Below are 22143 nucleotides of genomic sequence, written 5' to 3'. Positions count from 1 at the left end.
CAATTACGGAAATATGATCACTTGTTTTAGGGGTAAGTTGAAACGGGAATATCTAGAGTTTTACAGCTTCTATGAGAGTGATTAAAATTGGAGGTGAAAGCTTATTGTCTTAGCTTTCCAACGCATGATCACAAACTTGATTCCGATCAGTAACGAAGAAATGACAGCTGTTTGAAAATCAGTGCGTAAAGCTGAACTCGCTGAGTGATGTTACGCGCTAATTAGTTTCATAATTTCGCACCTTACTATAATATTCATAATAATATAATATTATATACCATTATTATTATTATATACCATTATTATTATTATTATTATTATTATTTATTTATTTATTTATTTATTTATTTATTTTACCTGCCATAAATATTTTATTATAATATTATTATATCTTACAACTTATAAACTTTCCTAAAACGATACTACCTTACTACTATATATACAATAGCAAACCACAAGTTTTATTCACTTTCAAAAAACATAAAATATATATAGAGAGAGAGAAGGAGACTAGAGAGATAAGGAGCTTGTTCATCTTTTTTTCATCTTAAGGTTAATTGGTGACGCTTTTGTGAGACGGGTTTTTTTGCTTGGATTCATGTGCTTTGCTATTTGGATTTTGTTGAGCCGCTTTGCTATACAGGTAGGATAGCTACTCAATCACTTTAATGTTTACTTGAATGGTTCTATCTAATTTTACTGGTTGAATTATTTGGAATTGTGATGGATGATATATGATTGTTTTGTTGCATTGAGATATATTCTTTAATGACTACCTCAGCTTGTGACTGAGATGATTTGATTATTGACTACCTCAACTCATGACTGAGATGCTTATATTGATTTGGTTTCCCCAGCCTCATATCTGGGATGGTAAGTATATTGTTTGCATATCATATCATGAGCACTTGCATTGGTTTCCCCAGGCTGGTTCTACAGGACTTGTCTCTGGGATGTTATTGAGATTACCTCAGCCAGGGATTGGCGGGATGAACTGGAGAGTCGGAGGATTGATCATGAGCATGCATTGCATTTGCATTCGATATTGTCTTGTATTCATTTATTGTTGTTGTTTAGCTATTCCTACTCAACCTCGTGGTTGACAGTGTATTCGTGAACACATGTGATGAACCATAATGGGGAGCAGATTTGACATGTACTAAAGATTAGCTGACTTGGGAGCAATGGGATGCGTGAGGACTTGGCCAATCTACTTAGAAGTCTAGACCACGTTGATTATGAGATCACTTTATTTATTTCCGCTGCGAGTTGTAATTATTTTATATTAAGTTTTAGTTGATTAATTTGAAATACATATGTATTCATTAAAGTTTTAATTTAAAGTACTTTGGTGAGTTGGACTTTGTTATTCACTACCTTGGGAAACCGAGATGGTAACAGTCTTATTTATTTGGGAATGTCTAGCTAAAAGCTCCTGAATAAATGAGGGTGTTACATATATAAAGGGTGTTGTATCCACACAATTCCGTACACTTTTCCATACGCTTTAGTCTTTGTTTTCAGAATAAAATGTAGTTTAGATTGGCTTTCTTTTAGTCATTCCATTAGTTGTTACAAACATTTCTTTAAGCATTTCAATTTATATTACAAGTTCATTTACAAGTCATTTCCATTTGTTCTATCTTGTTCTTCATTTCCAAGTCCATTTCCTTTCTTGAGGTAATTCTATTTCTTGTATTATTTTGTTATTTCCTTTGTCATTTCCATTATTAGTTAGTTATCATGTTTACTTTATCAATTGTCATTAGTTTAGTTTACATTATGCAAGAGTAGTTTACTTTGTCTAGGGAATAAGGGAAGCCATGTACAAATAGTTTTTGCAATTGTTGAATTAGGATGTTATAGTAATTGTTTAAAAGTTTCTATTACATATTTGCTTTGTTTTGTTAATCTTTGATAAATGATCATTATCTTAGATTAAATTTGTTAATTTACTTTTATAAGTCGAGAGGAACGAAATTGAATTAGACTAAGCATGTTTTAGTAGACGACCTAGTCATAACGAGAGTTCGCTAGGACCCGATCTACGGTTGACAATAAGGCCGTGAGGTGGTTGTCTTTAAGCCTAAACAATTAACGATATTATCAACTCCTATGTTTAATTTGAGCATTTACACAATTTGCATGTATGACCCGACCTCCTTAGACTCTTCCTTTATTGTTATTGTTTACAAACCCAATCATATAATCAATGGATAATCGACCTAGATAGAATTCAACCATAACAACTTATATAGCAACTTCCGTCTCCATGTGTTCGACCCTATTACTACATTCATTTTTATCTAGGGTATTTATCTTATTGATTAGGTTGCGACATCCTATCAGTTACCTGCAAATTTATTACGACCTTCAAAAACTTCCCGAATTGCTGCTGAATCTTCGTATTCAGCTGTCAGGTCGGAAAGGTAAGCTTAATCGCAATGGGTGGCTCAGCAGCTTTCTTCTCCTTATCAGAATTGGATGTTTTGTCAGCTGCAATAGACGACCCATCAGCGAAAGGTAGCGGATTAGCAGCTCCGTCAGGCAGAAAAGTCGATCGACCATTTGCAGCAGTCGATCGACCATCAACTCCAGTTGATCGACTAAAAGTACCTATCGATCGACTTTCACGAACAATCTCCGCATCTACTTCAGCCAATTTCGTCGATCGACCACTGTTGTCAGTCGATCGACTTTTCCCAGTCGTTACAGCAGCTTCGACAGCAGATTTTTCTTCCGCATCCACTTCTAAGTCCTCAAATATAACATCGTTATTTACTTGGGGTATCTCCGGTCCATCATAAGTAAGACCACTTCTTAGGTTGATAGCATTTACTGTTTTATGTTGTTTATCAAGCTAAGACGGCAACACACCCGGCTGTCTACTTGAATTTTGGCTTGTGAATTTAGCAATTTGATTGTCCAAGATTATATTGTGAGCCAACAATTGATCAATTAGAGCTTCTTGCTTTTGTGAAGCTGCCATTTGCTGTTGTAACATGGCTTTAATTTCCGACATATCACTGTTTGAAGCTTGAGGAGGAGGCTGCATCTGTTGAAATTTTTGTTGAGGCGGCCTATTAAAGTTCCCTTATGGTTGATTAACACGATTTTGGGGAATGACATAAGTATTGGTCGGCAGCGGGGTAGGATTTTGCACATTGTAGAAATTAGAGTACGGGCTACCTTGCTTGAAAGACTGATAGGCATGAACTTGTTCTATAGTACTCATACATCCAGCTGCAACATGACCATTAGTGCCATATCTCTCACAAGGGACCTCTTGTTGAACCATACCATAGACTGTCTACTTATTTCCCAAAGATTGGGATGTCTTTAATTCGGTAATTTGGGTAGTTAATGCCTCCAACTGAGCCGCAACGGCTCCATCCGAACCACTCCCTCTATGATCGTCATACAGCACATTATAAAACTTATTGCATAAAAACTAGATCTGGAAGCCATGATGGGGAACGGAGCGGACTAGTCTCTTGAAACAAACTCATGCCTCATTAAGGTCTTCAGTGGAATCTTGTTTGAAACTCATAATTTGGCTTCTAAGAGCATTAGTCTTCTGCTGTAGAAAATACCTCTTGTAGAATGCAAGAGCTAGTGTGTTCCAGTCAGTAATACCATGTGCTTCCATATCCAAGTCACGCAACCACTATGCAGCACCATCTCGCAGAGAGAAAGGAAAAAGGACCTTTTTTACTTGGTCCTGGGTTACCCCAGCAGTCAAAGGGACGGAGCAGCAGTATGTAATAAACTCCTCCATATGTTTAGCTGGGTCTTTACTAGCTCCACCTCCAAACATGTTTCACTCCACCAAGTTAATGTAGGGATGGGCGAATCTCGAAGGTGCCATTATCGGTGGTGGGTAGATTGAATCCCTTGGGAATAGATGTAACAGTGGGCTCTGAATGGCTTGCTAATGTAGCCATGATCGTACTAGGGGCAGAAGTAGATGTGTCTTCCTCTAAAGACTGATTTTGTGCAATAAAAGCGGATTAGGTGAATCAAGCGTACTCAAGTCTTGTGCTTGATATATCTCCTTCCAAAAGTTTCGTCTAGTATGGAGAGTCCTCTCTGGTTCTGGATCAAATGGTATGAGCTCAGACCTGAAAGGCCTGGGCATAATCAAAACTAGCACTAAAAGGTAAGATCGGTCTCAAGGAACTTAAGTTCCCTGAGACAAAACAAACTAAAATAAGCAAATAGAAAATTATCGCCTTCCCCGCAACGGCACCAACATTTGACATGCTTAATCGCACACCTGCCAAATAAAACAACTGGCCTAAGCTAGTACAATAGAGGAAGTTGGGATCGTATCCAAAGGGAGACAAAAGTGGTCTAATTAAAATAAGGAAAATGAATTCAAATAAGAGAAAAGGCTACGATATCGGGTCACCATGGTCAATAACGATCAAGGTAAGGTCAACGGCTGGCATAAATACGGTCTGAGGGGTAATGAAAAGGTCCTTTCGGTCCGCTATTCGCCCTAGAGTACTAATTTAGTTTTCGCTCTAATCAGGATGGTCTATTGTTTGTAGCGGGTCTAACTTCTTCCAATCTCTCGATCTAGGTCGAAGTTTCCTGGGTCAAATAATTAATTACGTCGACTTAACCAATTAAATGCTAATAGATGCTACAATTAACAACACAGATTTATATTAATGCCAGACTTAATAATCTAATTATGATCGTCTTATAATCATGGCTTCCCTACATCCTAGGATAGGAAATTTAGCTACGCATGATTGAATTGATAAACTGAGCAATAATAATGAAAATTGAATTAAACATGTCGACAAGATTTAAATAACAATCTAGCATAAAACTTGCAACTAATAAAAAAGAAGAGTGAAAGTAAACAATAAGAATTAACTGAAGAACGAGGATTAATTAATAACCAAAATAAGGAAGAAAGATTACAAGTCTCATATCCGGAATTCTACAGTAAAAGTAACGTGCAACAGTTTTTTAGCAAGTTGAAAAGATAACCTAATTGTGTTTCTAAGTCCCCCTTAAATAATAAGAAGGCTGAAATTATTAAACAAATAACTAATGGGTCGAGATAATCGACTTAACAAACACGGCCTGAACTCAAAACCAATCAATCGACATAAAATCCAATCGATGGACCAAAATAGCTTCAGCAAAACTTCACATTAGTTAATCGACTGAAACAATTGGTCGATCGACAAATGTCAAAGTACAGCAATGATTTCTTCTCTCCAGCATGCTTCCTCACTTACTCACGCATCCCGAGGCGGTAATTTCCGAGCTCTTACTCTTCCAATTCCTAAAAATGCAACACCAGGAACAAGATTTGGCTTGTTTTCAATCATTCGGATCCGAACCTGCATAAAGTACAAAGTAACCCAAAGTAAACCATTATTGGGAGCATAGTAGTTATTTGCTATGATTTATGCATAAAAATTCGTGCTAAAACAGCAGTAAAGTACGTAAATAAAGCACACATCAATAACCCCTAATCTAAGCCTCCACGAGCTCACACAAAGCTCCACTCGAGCCTTCCACCGTACCCTGTTTTGGCGAGCTTTTGAGCTCCATTTCTTGAGCTCCATGTTCCTTATTCGACTTCCCTTTCCTTGCCCATTAAGAACTTTATCTTTCCCATATCTTATCTTGTCATTGACAACTCGTAAAGATAGAAAAAGATAAGAAAATAAGAGTAGAAGTTTGTTTTCAAAACTTATCTCAAAATATTTATTTATCTTAAGCCAATTACTTCCCTTGCCATAACCATCGACCATATTCATTCCTTACTTAAATGTCCAGGCAAAAACTCCATAGCAAACCCTAACCAACTCGAAAAATTCACATCCAAACTCTTAGAGAAACCGAGTGCAACCAGCTCCTCTCAACCCTATATTTTGAGCCCTAGTTCTCCCTATATATACCCTAATTCGACCACCCTTTTGCAACTATAAGATCTCTTAACCTTCACGTACAACCCTCAAGTAACCACACCTATAAACAAACCTCCAATCCGTGCTCAAACTCACTCGAATAACACAATGTTTTCGCGCGTCTTTCAGTGCCTATTCTGCCTCCATTTACGTGCCCTTATGTCAAAAATGAGTCCTTTTTGTTTACACTTTCAGAAACTACGTTTCACCCAAATTTCAGAACAACATTCAAATCAAATTTTCGTTGGGAAACTCAGGAGAAACTCGCGTTAGAAAATCGTTGCTCAAAGTCCTACAAAAACGTGTTTAAAGGTTTCAAATTTCATCGACGACGACCCCTCGAGATTAGTCTACGATTAATTACGACCCAAGACGGTGTTAAAGATTTGAATGTAGATTGAGGGTGCAGTAATACCCATCTTTCTCTCTTTTTTTCGTTCGTTTTGATTGTTTTTATTATATTTCTTCAGTTATCGTTATTTATCGTTTAGGAAGTTGTTTTTCGATATTATTTTGTTATTGACGAATATGGAGAAGGATGGGGCTGTTTACTAATGTTGTTGGTCGATGGATGGCATTATTTGTGTGGATTTGTGTTATGTTAGGAACTACAATTGTTCTGTTTGCTTTAATTCGCATGTTTTACGATCACTTTTAATTAAGCTTGAAATTTGGTTAATTAATTTGTTAACGATGCGATCTATGTTCATACTTATTTAAATCTAATTTTTCACATGTAAATTAGTGCAAAGATGAAGTCTTTAATTAATTTGTCATGTTATTTATCATGTAAATTAATTTGTTCAAGCTGTATGACGATTTAGCATGTTTAAATTATTTTGACAATGAAATTGTTTAATTTAATCTATCATATGTCGTATGTTCTTAATTTATCATGAACATGAAATTGTTGGTTTAATTAAGTTAATTATGCATGAGTTAATCCTTTAGTTATGAAATAATTGATCGATAAGCATGTTTAATCGCTTTCATCCTAATTTGTGCATGTTCAAGGCCACTAGGGCCGTGGGGTGTGTCTCGGCCAAAGGGTCGTGTCCTTGCCTCGTTTTGCGTGATGATTTGCTTTATTTGCTTACAATCTGATTACAATTGTTATAATATGTGTGGATGTGGGAATTTGATATCCACGGGGGTTTTGAAAAAAGTGTCGCCACCAAGTTTTAAGGAAAACTCGAAAACCGTTTTAGAGAAAAAGGTCCGTGTGTGGGTACGTATTAGGAAGTCCGTTAATAAGACACCTAACTCTGCCAGTCGCAATGAAGGCCTCTACTTAGAAAAATGATGGCTAGTCGAATGAATTGTATTTGTTGAAGTGCAAACAATGTTTTAACCCTAACATGTGAATTCGTTCCAATGTCATTTTAATCCATGAATTATTCTAATTCATCAAAGTTGCTTTAGCATGTGAAATTTATTCGAAAGTAAAGTATAACATCAAGTCACAACAGAGACTAGAGGAGAGGGGGGCCGTTGGGAGTTAAACCACTAGAACAGCAACAATTGAATAAAACAATGAACAAACAAGGTTAGTAATGCAATAAAACAAAGGGTTATTTCACGGGAATAATCCAAACTATGGGTCTCCTTCTCTTGTTAATCCATATTATACTTTAACTCAGAATAATCTAAATTATTCCCTCATTTTTCTCACATTGCACCAGGTAATCGACTACCTATTGATCAAGTCATATTTAAAAACAAAAAAAATCTTCCCCAAATTAAAATAAAACCCAGAAAATCCAGGCAAGATGAAAAGGAGATTTTTGCTTAATTGTCGAATTTGAATTGAATTGAAAAACAGGTAACTTTAAATACCTTATTCTCTCTTCACTTTTCATCGTTCTTCCCTAATTAATACAACAAGAGTGATTGATTAATTGTCCAATTTGAATTGAATTACGGGTTTAATGCTTTCTGATGCAAGAAAAACGTGGATATGCAATAAACAAGAATGCTTAAGACATTTCTGAACATCCAGATTCGTTCAGCTAATTTCAAGGACAAATATCTCAAAATTTGTGACTCGTTTTGCACTGAAATAAATTGGAAGCGAAAGTTCATGATGTTAGCTTTCCAACAAGTGGTCGTATGCATGATTCGGTTGAGTAACGAATGAGATATGCCTGTTTTAAGTTAAGCTGTCGAAATCCTATGGGAATGTTGCAAATGAATTCGGATATGCAAATGAACTCGGATATAGCTGGCCACGTTACAAGCTAAAGAAACGAGATCAAAAGATTATATGCTGTTTCTACTTTATTATATAATTAGTTGTTATTTCCTCTTTAAATTATGTTATCTTTTAGTTATCTTATTTAGCAAGAATAAAATCTTTTAGAAGACCATTTGTGTAATCTGGAATATTCTAATCGAGCCTATATAAGGCGAGATGTGCTGCTGTATTTTTCAAATTAGAGATTATGAAATTGGTGTTAGAAATAAACACAAAAAATTGTTGCAGACTTTTGATCATTGAAGATCATTTTGTATACAAAATTCGAGATTGTACTTCGAATTGGCGATTGAGGATTGGGCTCCAATCTCATCGTTATTAGCATCGGGTTCGAGGGAGAACTACGGACTAAATATTCCTTTCATTTCCGTTCTTTTTGTTATTTTGCTGCTATTTCGTTTCAATCACAAAAATACAAAAACAAGTTCCTTAATTCCGCTGCAAGTTTATTATGTTGGACATTATTTCAATTGGAGCCTTAGTTCTCTTCACTCTCTCGGTCTCCTGGTAATTATTAGGCCTAATTCAGCATTTTTTAATTTATTAACTCGAGATATTTGCTTATAATTGATGCATAATTTGGGTAATAATTCGTGATATGATCCAATTTGCTTCCATTTTTTGCAGAATCTAGATTGTAGAGTAATAATTAAGTATTCTTGAAATTTCGAATATTAGAGTGGTTTAACGGTTGAATTGTGTTAAATAAGCATTGAATAACAATTAAAGGGGTAAGGAGGTCATGATGAAGGTAGCCTTTTTGTTATTATATCTATGGGAAATATTTGCCATTTTAAAGAGAACGGGGAGAAGGAAGGTGAAGAATAGGAGGGGTTTTGACTTTTGACAAAGTTGCAGAGAGAATGAAGAATGGTGAAGAGAGAAGAAGATGTGAAGAATGATGATGAAGGATTGAAGAAGGAAATAGAAAAAATAGAAGTGAAATCACATTATAACTTGTTGGGTAACCGGTTGTATTTGGTCAAATATGGGACGAGATCAATATAAGTTAAATGATGTATTAGTTAGGATTTTTTGAGTTAAACATTAGTTTGGGTTAAAATGAGAAGAGGGGCTTAGTTTGGATTATTTCCATGGAATAACCCTAAAACAAACTAAACCAAACGTAAATAATCTTATTAATTTGTTCCATATTCTAGTCAATTTAATTAACTTATCGATTTGAATTTAATCCTAAATTCATTGGATGTATAATTAAAATAAATTAACTAGTTATTTAAAAAAAAAACTAATTAAAACGACCAAACTAAATAATTTAACTCATATTCTAATCAAACCAAGTTAAATCTATTACCCTAATTCAAATTTCATGCATAAACAAAAGATAATTAATAAACTAATTATCTACATGTTAACCAATTAATTAAAACAAAAACATTATTTATGAACAATAAAAAAAAACCGAGTGAAAAAAAGAGAGAGACGAGAATTTGTTCACCCTCAACTTACCTGTATGACGAACTCCGCTCCGGATCGATGGATGTAGGTTTTAATGAGGTATGTGTTTGACGGTTTTCAACTAAAAAAAAAGATTATATTTTTAATTGAAAAATTAAAAGATTGATTTCACGGTTTTATACCTCTTGCGCAGCGATATTTAAATCGTCACCACGGGCTCGTTTCTGACCGAAAATTTGATCCGAAAGATATTTTGGAATCTTAGGACTCCAAAGTTTTGATATTTATCAACAAAAATAAGTTAAATTGACTTTAAAATGATGGAAAAGGAATCAAAAGAGGAACGGCACAAAACAGGAATTTTAGTAATTATTTGAGCAATTTAACACTCAAATCCTTACTATAATTTGTGTATGGATGTTGTGAAAGATTTATGGTTTTGTATAGATGATGTATGATGAATTTGTAAAGGTTTAATGGAGGTTTTGTCGCGGTTTGAGGCGGAATTCGAAGGTGATGAGCTGCTCTGTTTTGGCGGGTTTTTGGGACTGTTTTTCGTGTGTTTCTTTCTCTTTCTATTAGTAAATAAAGATATCGTATATATTTATGCTGTTTATATTGTTGATATGGTCAATGTATTCACACTGTATTAGGTAGTATATATTGTCACCTTCCTTCCCTCTACCACGGCAATGGCTAAGGACACCGACGCTTCTTCCGCCGGCGATGGAGCCACTAGTAAGCCCACTCTCCACCCGGTTTATTCCATGAGAGATATATTGAACAAAGTTTGTATGCTTGATGGAGTAAAATTTAATTACTCTATTTGGGTGAAATTATTCACCCTCCATGCTCGAGGTTACAAGGTGCTCCACCACATTGATGGTACCAAGCCCCCCGCTGAGACCGACCCTACATACGCCTCATGGTGCGAAATTGACGCCCATGTGCTCCAATGGATCTACGGATCCATCTCTGACGATATCCTTCTCCGCATTCTTGAGACTGACTCCACTGCCCATGAGGCATGGCTCGACTCAAGAACCATTTTCACAATAATAAAGGCTCTCGTGCGGTGGCCCTTGAACACGAGTTCACCCATATGTCCCTAGAGAAAGCGTCGTCTCTTGATGACTATTCTCAAGGTCTCAAAGACATCGCTACCCAACTCAATGATGTCGGTAGCACTGTCGATGACCAACGATTTATGCTGTAATTAGTCAGTGGTTTGCCCTCGGAGTATGATGTTGTCGGAGCCTTCATAAATAAGCAACTTCCTACCTTTGAAACCGCAAGGAGCATGCTTCAAATAGAGGAGCAATGCAAATCGGCGCGGTCAGAGTCATCGCCTACTGCTCTTGCCGCTCCTGCCATCGAGGACCTTGTCGAGGCCACAAGTAATTCCTCTAATTCTTCTCGCGATGAAAATAACTGGATCAATAATAAGAAGAATTATTCCAAGCAGAAGGGAGGTCGAAATGGTGGTTGGCGCAATTCGGAGAAAGGGGGTGGCAATTCTGGTAATTCCGGTGGCAAAACTGCCTCCTCCTCCACTCCGGCACCCATCACTGTACCGGTCTGGTCACCTTCGCCGTGGTCTGCTCCCGGGGGTGCTCCGCCATGCCCTTACCCTGCTCAAACGTGGTGGGTCTCCCCTGGCAGCCGCATCAAACACGGCCTCCTGCCACGATGCAGCCGCGGTTTTCTGTCCCTGCTCCAGCCTACGGGCAAACTTATGTTGCCGCTCCGACACCAGGCTTCGAACCCTTCAATCTGGGTCATGCTTTCCAGACTATGTCATTGTATCCTCCTGACAATGCTCAGTGGGTAATGGACACAGGCGCCTCATCTCATCTCACATCCGAGTCAGGTACTCTAAATCCTCCCTTTAATTTGAGTCGTATTCGGTCTATTTAGGTTGGTAACGGCAAGTCCATTCCCGTTGTTGGATCGGGTCACGCCACCCTTACCCTACCTGACTATAAATTATCCCTTAAAAATGTCCTTTACGCCCCCCATATTATTAAAAACCTGATTTCCGTTCGTCAATTCACAAAGGATAATAAAGTAACTGTTGAATTTGGCCCCCATGGTTTTTCTGTGAAGGATATTCAGACTGGTAAAATGATAATGAGGAGCAATAGTACCGGTACTCTCTACCCCGTGTCAGCCACGTCATCCAAAGAGCCGCCTATCACCGTCCTTGCCGAGTCAACCCATGATCTTTGGCACCCTCGTCTAGGTCATCCTAGTTCTAATATCATTAATTTTCTTAATTTCCAAAAATTTATTGCTTGTAATAAGGAGCTTCACTCCAAACGTTTTCATTCGTGTCAGGTCAAAAAACACAAACGTCTTCCTTTCAATGATTCAAATTCTTTGTCAGTTTCTCCTTTTGATATTGTGCATTGTGATTTGTGGGCCTCCCCTCTCCTTAGCAAAAGTGGATTTAAATACTATATGGTTCTAACTGATAACTACAATCAATATGTCTGGGTTTTTCCACTAAAATTCAAGTCCGAGGCGTTCCCTAAATTTTTACAATTACGTGCCTTAGTTCGCACCCAATTTTCCAAAGAAATAAAAAGCTTTCAGTGTGACATGGGCCGCAAATTTGACAATTCCTCGTTCCACACACTTGCTCAACATCACGGCATCGCCCTTCGCTTCTCCTATCCCCACACCTCCCCTCAAAATGGCAAAGAGGAACGAATGATACGTCGCTTAAATGAAATAATGCTCACACTTTTACTTCATGCTTCCCTGCCCCCCACATTTTGGGTTGATGCCTTACACACTGCCGCTTATATCCATAATATTCTTCCCTCTAAACTTCTCTCCTATCGCTCCCCTGCTTCCACTCTTTTCCTTCACCACCCCACATATCATCATCTAAGAGTCCTTGGGTGCCTTTGTTACCCTAACACTTCTGCCACCCGTCACCAAAAACTTCAACCTCATTCCACTCGTTGTGTCTTCCTAGGCTATCCCGCAAACTATAGAGGGTACCGGTGTCTTGAGGTCGCCACAAGTAAAATATTATTGTCTCAGCATATCACGTTTGATGAGTAATCCTTCCCTTTTGCCACCACTAACTCACCCACCCTAATGACTACCGCTTCCTCGCCCCTCCCTTACCACCCGACACCTTGGCCTATCCACCTCACACCACCCAGACCGACCCCATCACACCAACCCCAGACCCGCCTTCACCAGCTCCTACCCCTCAACCTCGCTCTCCTGCCACGACCTCCACCTCCCCCACGAACTCCACCTCCCCTGCCACGCATCCCTAACATCCACACCCACCTCCCCTACACCGTCACCAGCCCGTACTACTACCCAACTGCCACCACACCCTCAGCCTCACTCTATGGCCACCCGTGCTAGCCATGGGATCTTCAAACCCATTAATCACCTTAACCTCCTCACCGCCTGCCCCACGCCAATTTCACCTTTACCCAAATCCCCCTCCGCTGCTCTTCGTGACCCGAATTGGACAGCCGCTATGAACACCGAATATCGTGCTCTTATTGATAATAATACATGGGATTTAGTGTCCCGTCCCTCGGATACACATGTGATCAGGTGCATGTGGCTATTTCGCCACAAGTATCGTTCGGATGGTAATATTGAGCGTTATAAGGTGCGCTTGGTTGTTAATGGTAAAACTCAATAGGTAGGTATCGACTGTGATGAAACCTTTAGTCCCGTGGTTAAACCCACCACTATTCGCACTGTGTTAAGCCTCGTCGTTTCCCGTTCTTGGGCAATCCATCAATTGGATGTCAAGAATGCCTTTTTACATGGTGACTTACTTGAGATGGTGTATATGCACCAACCTCCTGGTTTCGTTGATCGCTCTAGACCGGATCATGTGTGCAAACTCCGCAAATCATTGTATAGTCTTAAGCAAGCTCCTAGGGCGTGGTATCAATGTTTTTCAACCTTTATTAAGTCCCAAGGGTTCAGGAGCAGTATTTCCGATAATTCACTTTTTATTTATCGACACGGGTCTGACACCGCCTATTTACTACTTTATGTCGATGATATTGTTATTACTGCTTCTTCTAACCGGTTTTTGCAGCATATTATATCATCCCTATCTCGTGAATTTGCAATAACGGATCTTGGTGCCCTTCACCATTTCCTTGGTATCACTGTCACTCGCTCAAAAACAGGTCTCCTTCTTTCCCAAGGTCAGTATGCCAAATCAATTCTTGCACGAGCTTCTATGACCGGCTGCAATGCCTCCGCCACACCCGTGGATACCTCGGCAAAAATAAGTGCCTCGGATGGCCCTCCCATTATTGATCCCGCACTATATCGTTGTCTCGCAGGTGCCCTCCAATATCTTACTATCACTCATACAAACATTACCTATGTGGTTCAGCAAGATTGTCTATTCATGCAAGACCCGCGTGAGCCCCATATGCATTTTTTGAAGCGTATTTTACGCTATATCAAGGGCACAATGGAGTATGGCATCACTTTTTCCGCGTCCAAGTCACACACTCTCACCGCCTATATAGATGCTGACTGGGGCGGCTGTCCTGACTCTTGCCACTCCACTTCCGGGTATTGTGTCTTTTTGGGTAACAATCTGATCTCTTGGTCCTCCAAACACCAAGTCACTGTCTCATGTTCTAGTGTCGAGTCCGAATGTAGAGGTGTAGCCAATGTAGTGGCCGAGACCACATGGATTCGTAACCTTCTACTCGAACTTCACATGCCCATTCTTCATGCCACTCTTGTGTACTGTGATAACATTGCAGCTGTATAGCTCTCCGGTAATCCTGTTCAGCACCAGCGCACGAAACAGATTGAACTTGATATACATTTTGTTCGTGAACAGGTGCAGCTTGGTCTGGTTCTTGTCCTTCATGTCCCTTCGCCCTTTCAATATGCTGACATTTTCATGAAGGGCCTTCCTCGCCAGCTATTCAATCAATTTCGTTCCAGTCTTAGCATCAAGCCTCCTCCCGCTTCGACTGCGGGGGTGTATTAGTAAATAAAGATATCGTATATATTTATGCCATTTATATTGTTGATATGGTCAATGTATTCACACTGTATTAGGTAGTATATATTGTAAACAAACTCTCTTGAATGATTACGGAATAGGATTACTTGCACTTTCTCTCTCTGGTTTTTCATGTATTGTACTGTGTGACTTCCGTCCTCCATGAATTGTGATGGTAGAGTTGTATTTATAGGAGAGCAAAGGATAGGTTTAGGAAGAAAGGGAAGTCTTGCACAAGAATGCATTCAGTTTTTGGTAAGTAGATATGGACGATATGGGAGTGTCGGTTTGTGGAGATTTTTATGAGTATTATGAACGATATTTGGCAAGTAATAGGATGTAGTTGGCTTAGGAAAGAAGGCAAGGGAGGACGATATTTAGCAAGCTAATGGCTCGAAGCTTGGCTCGCAAAACAGAGCACAAGCAGCATGGGTGCTGCTGTTTGCGTGGGGGTTTATTGTGCGTGTGTTGGCTGAGTTGGGTGTGTTGTTTGTGGTTGGGTTTAAGGTCAGGTAAGCGTGAGGTTGTGACTGAAGGACTTGTGGTTAAGGGCTAGGTGGTTAGCTATGACCACGGGTAGGCTAGAGCTTGGACATGATTTGGGTTAAGGCTAGGTGAGTCACGGTTTTAGTGAAGGAAAGGAAGGAAAGGATGGTGTTGATAGTGGGATTCGAACCTGGGTTGTAGGGATAAGGTATGGGCTGAAAGTTGGTTCGAGAATTGGGCCTAAATTGCTTAAGAAACGAGCTCGAAAAGACGCGCAAAAACCATATATAAAATCGTCGTAAAACTCGATTTTTCTAACCAATTTAAAACTACGATGTTAAAATACGACTTAGAACCTTGAAATCAACTTTAAAATCAATTTTAAAATTTTAAGTTTAGAAATTTAAAAAGTCTCATTTTGTTTTATTTATAATAAAACGCAAATTAACAATTTTAAATCAAAATTAAAAGCGATAAAATCTTAAATTAATAAAATAAATCAATTAAAACCCAATTTAATCAATTAAATTAATTTCATTAATAAAATCGATTAAATAAACTCAAGCCGTACCTACACCGCAAATTGACCCAGAACTGAGCAGAGTCCATTGTCAATACATATCATCCCATCATCATCGGGTGCTTGTTGGGTTTTCTATAAATCCCGATATTGGCAGATACGGGTATCTACAATATAATAACTTGTAATTGTGTTGCTAATGTTTGTTTTTCTATCTTATGCAAAGAGTAAGATTTCTCTTATCCCTTCCTCTTGTTTGTTTATTTTGGCAATGTAAATGAACTCGCATGCGAAACTTACTCGACGAGTTAATTGCATTAAATGAACATAGAACGGAATTTGCATGCTTAGGGTTTAATACAATGATTGCATTCTCATGTGTGATACATATCCAAATAGCCATCATAGTCCATTAGTAAAGGCCGTTATTGCAACGGGCAGGGCTGGGTATTTTAATTAATCACATTAATGAACTTCCTAACGCGTAATCTCACACGACCCTAAAATATCTAAACCGGTTTCTAATTTCCATTTAAATATTTAGTGGCGACTCTTTAAAAGAAATTGGTTTTTTTTCAAAAAAAAAACATTCGCGTGGATGAATTTCCCTTGTCCACAATTTGGCGACTCCGCCGGGGATAGTGAAACTCGAAGAGGAAAACGATGGCTATTAGGATTATTTATCACATGATTTTTTTATGTTTATCATGCATAAACCCGACGAGACTTTAGGATTCGGACCATTTTATGCAGTGTAAAACCCTGGATAAGTCAGGATTTTAGAACTGAATGTAACAGCTTTCAGAATTTGATATAAAATATCAAATGAACTTTAAAATGAATGAAATTTGGTGACAATTATCCTTGATATATAAATAAACTCTAAGTAAAATTTCAGAATTTTTAAGTCACTCTAGCTATTTTTAAAAATTCAACAAAGTGAGACGACAGATGAACTCTAACAGGGTTGGTGCAAGACTGATATTTGTAAGGTTTTGATTGACTAATGATATAGTTAAGGCCTCAAATTTCCAAGGAATACTCACTGGAAATGCAATATAACAACTTGACAAATTTTAGTACTAAATCCACAGATTAACACGGGATTTAAGACTCAAACTTGAACAACACAATGAAACTGATCCACAGATGATCAATTTGATTATGCCAGCAGACTGTGATCAATTAACCACAGAAGATTCACAGTTTAATTATCAGGTCTGGACTCAAACTACAGCAGTGCACAAGTTTGAAAAGGTTGAGAGAAATCTCGGGTTTAATTTCATTCAAAATAATTTGTCTTTCACAGATGAAGGCAATGGTCCTTATATAGGCCAGCCTTGATGACAGTTGAGTACAATTTGATCCAAGGGCTACAAGTCCATTTAGAAAACACACAACAAAAGATAATATTTTACAATGAGGTCAACAAAGGTAAAAGAAAAAAGCAAGAGGTAAAACAACAGAGGTAAAACAGCAGGTGACAGTCTCCTTGGCTTGTTTTGGTGCAAGCCTTTGGTTTGTTCTTCTCAGAGGTTTAAAGGCTCTTAATTGCCCTTGTTGTCTAGCAAAAGATGCCATGTGATCCTTGTATATGTTCCAATTGCCTTGAGCTCTCAACTAGGCCATTGCTTCATCAAATATGGAAATCTGCTTTTCCTGATAATGACATTTCGCCTACCTTCTACTTTATTATTTTGCTACTAATCTGAACTTAACTTGGCTTGTTTTAACCCTGGATGTTTAGGGACTTGCTGCTTAATTGAGGACTCTATCAGCTGGTCAGATTAGCAGTTGATAGTTTGACCTAGTGAGCTTCCAAGGGACCTGTGCTTGAGCTGGTTCAGGCTGAGGTTGGCCTGAGTCTGAGTTAGGGTCAGGATTAGTAGAACCCTAGTGATTAGCTCTTGCTGCATTTTCCCTCTTGGATCAATCTCAGGATAGGAAAATGACATCCACTATGCCTGATTTAAATATCAAGGTGGTTTCGCCAAGGTTAGTAAGTGCTTATCTTGCCAGATTGCACAGTGCGTATGGTGGTTTTCCACTTCTCTAAAAACGTGGGATTATTTGTATAGACCCAATTTAGAGGACTGGACGAGACTTAGTTCTCGTTTGGTTCATGCGGGAATAGAACTCCTGTGGTAATTTGCAATTCACTGGAATCCAACTCCTACATGCAATTCCCATGAAATGAAAAAAACATGTTTGGTTACCATGTAGGAGTTTGTTTTTCCCAGGAATTAAACTCTCATATAGTATTTGGTTGAACATGTCAATTCGCCTGAATTTAATTTCTAATTACCAATATACCTCTGCATGATATTACTAACACCTTAATTATTCAAACTATAATATAACATTTTAACTCTACTTTAAGGATTAAATCAAAAGTAACGACAATTTCACGCCAAAATCAACATTAATTCCAATTCATCTAAAGTTTCATTGGCGAAAAAAAAAATAGAAAAAAAAAATTATCAAATAGCTACACCGTATATGCGATCATAAGCTACAACTTTTGTCCAATTTCGAACTTGAACACAATTCAAATGGTAATTATTATAATTTAACTAATTCACCTGCTAGAAGTGCTTCCAAACAAGATAGAACTAATTAGACCGATTCGGAATCAACAAGCCATGCACATATGAACTTCTATAATCATCCGGAAGGCTGGAAAAAAAAATCAACATCAAGGGGATCTGTAGCAATTTTGTTCGAAGCCATAATAACTTCAACAGGTGTTAACCCTTCAATCTTCATTACTTATGAAGTAACTTGTATTCTTCTTTCAGCAGACTCGGACTCATGTTTAAAACAATTGGCAAGCCTTCCTATGTGCTCGCCCATGGTATCCATCACATCAGTCATTTTATTAAGTTGACCAGAAAATTCTCGTAAGGCTGCAATTGTTTCAGTTCTAGCCTTTTTTGTCTTCTTATTAACAGGTGCACTTGATGGCGATGCCTCAACTTCAGTACTTGACATACTTGACATCCCTAATGTGTTAGAGATATGAATTTCTTCTTCTTCAATTTCTTCTTGATCTCTAGCTCTGTTCTCCATCTCCTCTAGTGCATCTTGCACGCTGCCGCCCTCGTTGCCGTTAGCCTTATCTTTACCCCAAATTTTTGCTAACTCATCATATAAGGGGAAAGGCCTATTTCTTAATCCTGCAGCATTTTTATGACTTTGTCGATAGAACAGAATAATTATATAATATGATAAACAAATAGTTAAAATTCAGTAACAATACATTAAAAATAGATAAGTGAAAATTACCTTTAGCTAAGCCTAGTTGGTAAACAAATAACATCATATATTGGAACCTTTTCAATGAATAGAAAGAGCTACGTGCTACTTACACTAGCTAGAAACAATAACTTGAAGTTATCCCTCACGGACTAAGCAAAGGAGTACAATACTATCACTACTATGCATACTTTCCCACTACTATGCATACTTTCCTAGTAAGAAACAACTTGAAACTTGAATTTTTAAGATGGATGTAATCGTCTTAAATCATCTTAAGTCGGATGTATTAATCCATGTGAGATAAAATTTGACCCCTTTTATATATTATTAAGACAGATATTTCCCACTTCAGAAGACTAACAAATAACCGTAAAGCTGGGAGTATATTAAAATAAATATGTGTAGCTCAAAATTACATTTAGCCAAGCTTCCCAAAGCGATTGTTCACGTGTAACAAACTTTTGTTCATCATTCCAACCGAAACTACTAGCCTGTGGACTTAACATATCCGTAATCGCATCAAATTGTTTTCTTAAAGTCTTAACTCTTGATTCAATATGAGGTTTGGCTCTCTTTCCACATCTAGGCAATTTTTCCTCCAAAAGAGTTTCAATCTTGGAGTATGCACCATTTTTTAATTGACCGTTATCTGCTTTCCATCCACCGAGGTCAAGAAGATCTTATATAGCACTTACAAGTGCTTGATCCTCAGCACTTGACCACCTTGAGTAAGTAGTCATCACAATGACAAAAATCTGACTCTAAAGAAGATTTATAAATGAATTCAATAATCATTATAAAAAATAAAACATATAGATATAAAAAAACAAAAATAAATGCATAAACAAGTTTTTTTTTTTTTAAAAAAATAAAAATAAAAAAACTAAGTAGAGCATTCTAACATCTCTCCATGGTAACAAATTGTCAAATAAAAAGTACATTCAAAAACCAATTGTCAAATTTACGAAGTTGTTGTTTCCAACCAAACATTATACATTTGAGTAGCTAGCTCATTTCTAAATGCAGTCCAAGCAGCACTTGTCTCCATGATATCAATGCGTTCATCATCTTCCTCCTCACCACCATCTTGTACGAGAGATTCCAAAGGATCTACCGTCATGTTTGTTCGAATAAAATTAGGCAATAAGGCACACCCAAAAATTATCCCAGACATTGTTTTTCTAGAATACCAAGTGGTATTTCTTAGAATACCCCACCTCATTTTCAACAATCCAAAACATCTTTCTATGACATTTCTTGCTTGACATTGCTTCATGTTAAAATAATCTTCTTTGCATGTTAGTTGAGTACCCTTCTTTCAAATACTCAAATGATATCTTACTCCTCTAAATAGTGTTAAAAATCCCTCACAATTCATATATCCAGCGTCCCATAGATAATAATACCCTAAAATAGAGACAATAATATCTTAATATCTTAAATTGTTTAATATCTTACAATAGCAAACTCAAATCGGTTATTGTTATTACCTTGCGGTACTCTCAAAGGATTACTCCTAGATAGTGCATCACGGGGAATTCTATTATCATGTGTCGAACCCTCCCAACCGGGCAATAAATAAACAAATTGCATATCCCGTGTGCAAGCCGCGAGAACATTAGTAGTAAGTTCTCCTCTCCTAGTTCTAAATCTAAGTTTATCCTCCCCTCCAACACCAAGCTTAATATGTGTTCCATGTAAAGCACCCAAGCAATTCTACAAAATATAGACACATATATGTCATTAGTAAACTTAAAAAAAAAAAGATAAATAAAATTGGAACTCATAAAGTCACTATGAAATCACGATTTATTTTCTTACCTTAAAACATTTCCATCTTTTATCTTGACAATTTTCAGTAATCGGTTCAGGTTTCTTGAATAAAAGATGATGACATCTAAGAACGGCACGAAGAACTGAATTGAAATGTCTGGATATAGTCTCTCCACTTCTTCTAAAATATAACTGAGTTCTTCTCTTTTTCGTGTCATGAGAAAGTGTAAAAAGAAATAATGCAACCATTTCCTCTAAACTCGTGTTTCTATTCCCTTCAAGCCTACCGACATCCCTAAGCAGCTCAGATAACTTACCAAAGCAAGATCTATCCATCCTAAGGTTATTGAAACATACTACATCGTTCCCTTGTATGATTGACCTAAGATTTAAAGGCCTTGCTTGAATTCTTTCATCAATGGAGGTGTCAAACACATATGTCATGGATTTCAGAATCTTACTATTTAAATTTGCTAGAAGACATAATAATTCAACAATAGTTTCCATAACCATCAAAAGCATTTGTCTATATATCACAATACATGTAACAACAATCTTCTTCCGTTTACTCAAAGACAGTCGAGCCATCGTAGAAAAACACCCACCTAAGATTAATAAGCAATTGAAAGTTAATAACAATACCGAGCAAGCTATCAATATCACACTATTAATTATAATAACAACTATACTTAACACATTCTACCAATGACACCTATCTGTCCCGAGAGAGTGGAAGTATAATAGCTACATTCATTAGCAACTACTATTGGTTAGAAATTACTTCTAGCAAACAATATACAATGATTATTGTATCCATTCTACAACTATGAAATAGGAAGCAATCATAATGGTTGCCTTTTACTACATACTGGTTATATCAATTCAATTTTTTTTAAGGTAGTGTTTCGAAAGGAGGAATTGATTTCATTTTCATGATTTTAATTGTAAAAATCAAAATATTTGAATTCAATTCCAAATCTAATTCCAAAATTTCGTTTTGGAAACCCATGGAATTGGAATTGGAATTGGGCGGGATCGATATTGGTCAAGGTCATCGGGAAATTTTTTATTGGAAAAAAAAAATTTCCGTAAAATATTTGCGATCGGAATAAATATAGAAAATAAAAATATTGCGATTAAATTTGCATAAAAAAAAGACGTAAATAGTGATGGAATTGAAATGACTACTATATGGTAAGAATTTGAGAGGCTCAAATTTTAACTACGTTGGAATTGGTAAGGAATTGAGTCCAATTCCAATTCAAAATTCTAAAGTTTCCCAAACACTTGAAATGTCTCAATTACGGAATTCAATTCCAATTTTAAGTTGCCAAACATGCCATTAATGGATTTCAAGTGCAATAACTTTTTTGTGAGACAGTCTCACACTATAAGACGTTTAATTGTGTAAGATAACAACTCATTTATCAGTAGTAAATGATATTTTTATTAATAAAAATGTACCCATTTCATA

The 22143-nt window shown here is 37.2% G+C and overlaps 1 protein-coding gene and 1 pseudogene across 1 annotated transcript; both read right to left on the bottom strand.

Annotated features, from left to right (window-relative positions):
* Nucleotides 1-18250: 18250 nt before the first annotated feature.
* LOC141630884 (uncharacterized) lies at nt 18251-20016 on the bottom strand (annotated as a pseudogene).
* A 326-nt stretch (nt 20017-20342) lies between these two features.
* LOC141630882 (uncharacterized) lies at nt 20343-21257 on the bottom strand. The gene is made up of 2 exons (XM_074443628.1): nt 20718-21257; nt 20343-20612 (listed from the first exon to the last, which is right to left on the bottom strand). Exons 1-2 carry the CDS (start codon nt 21255-21257, stop codon nt 20343-20345), a joined length of 810 nt encoding a protein of 269 aa, XP_074299729.1.
* Between the last annotated feature and the right edge of the window lie 886 nt (nt 21258-22143).

Source organism: Silene latifolia, chromosome Y (genome assembly GCF_048544455.1).
Source record: "Silene latifolia isolate original U9 population chromosome Y, ASM4854445v1, whole genome shotgun sequence".
NCBI classification, from domain to species: domain Eukaryota; kingdom Viridiplantae; phylum Streptophyta; class Magnoliopsida; order Caryophyllales; family Caryophyllaceae; genus Silene; species Silene latifolia.
Note: the sequence above shows the minus strand (reverse complement) of the source record. Positions and strands in the feature narration are given on the sequence as shown.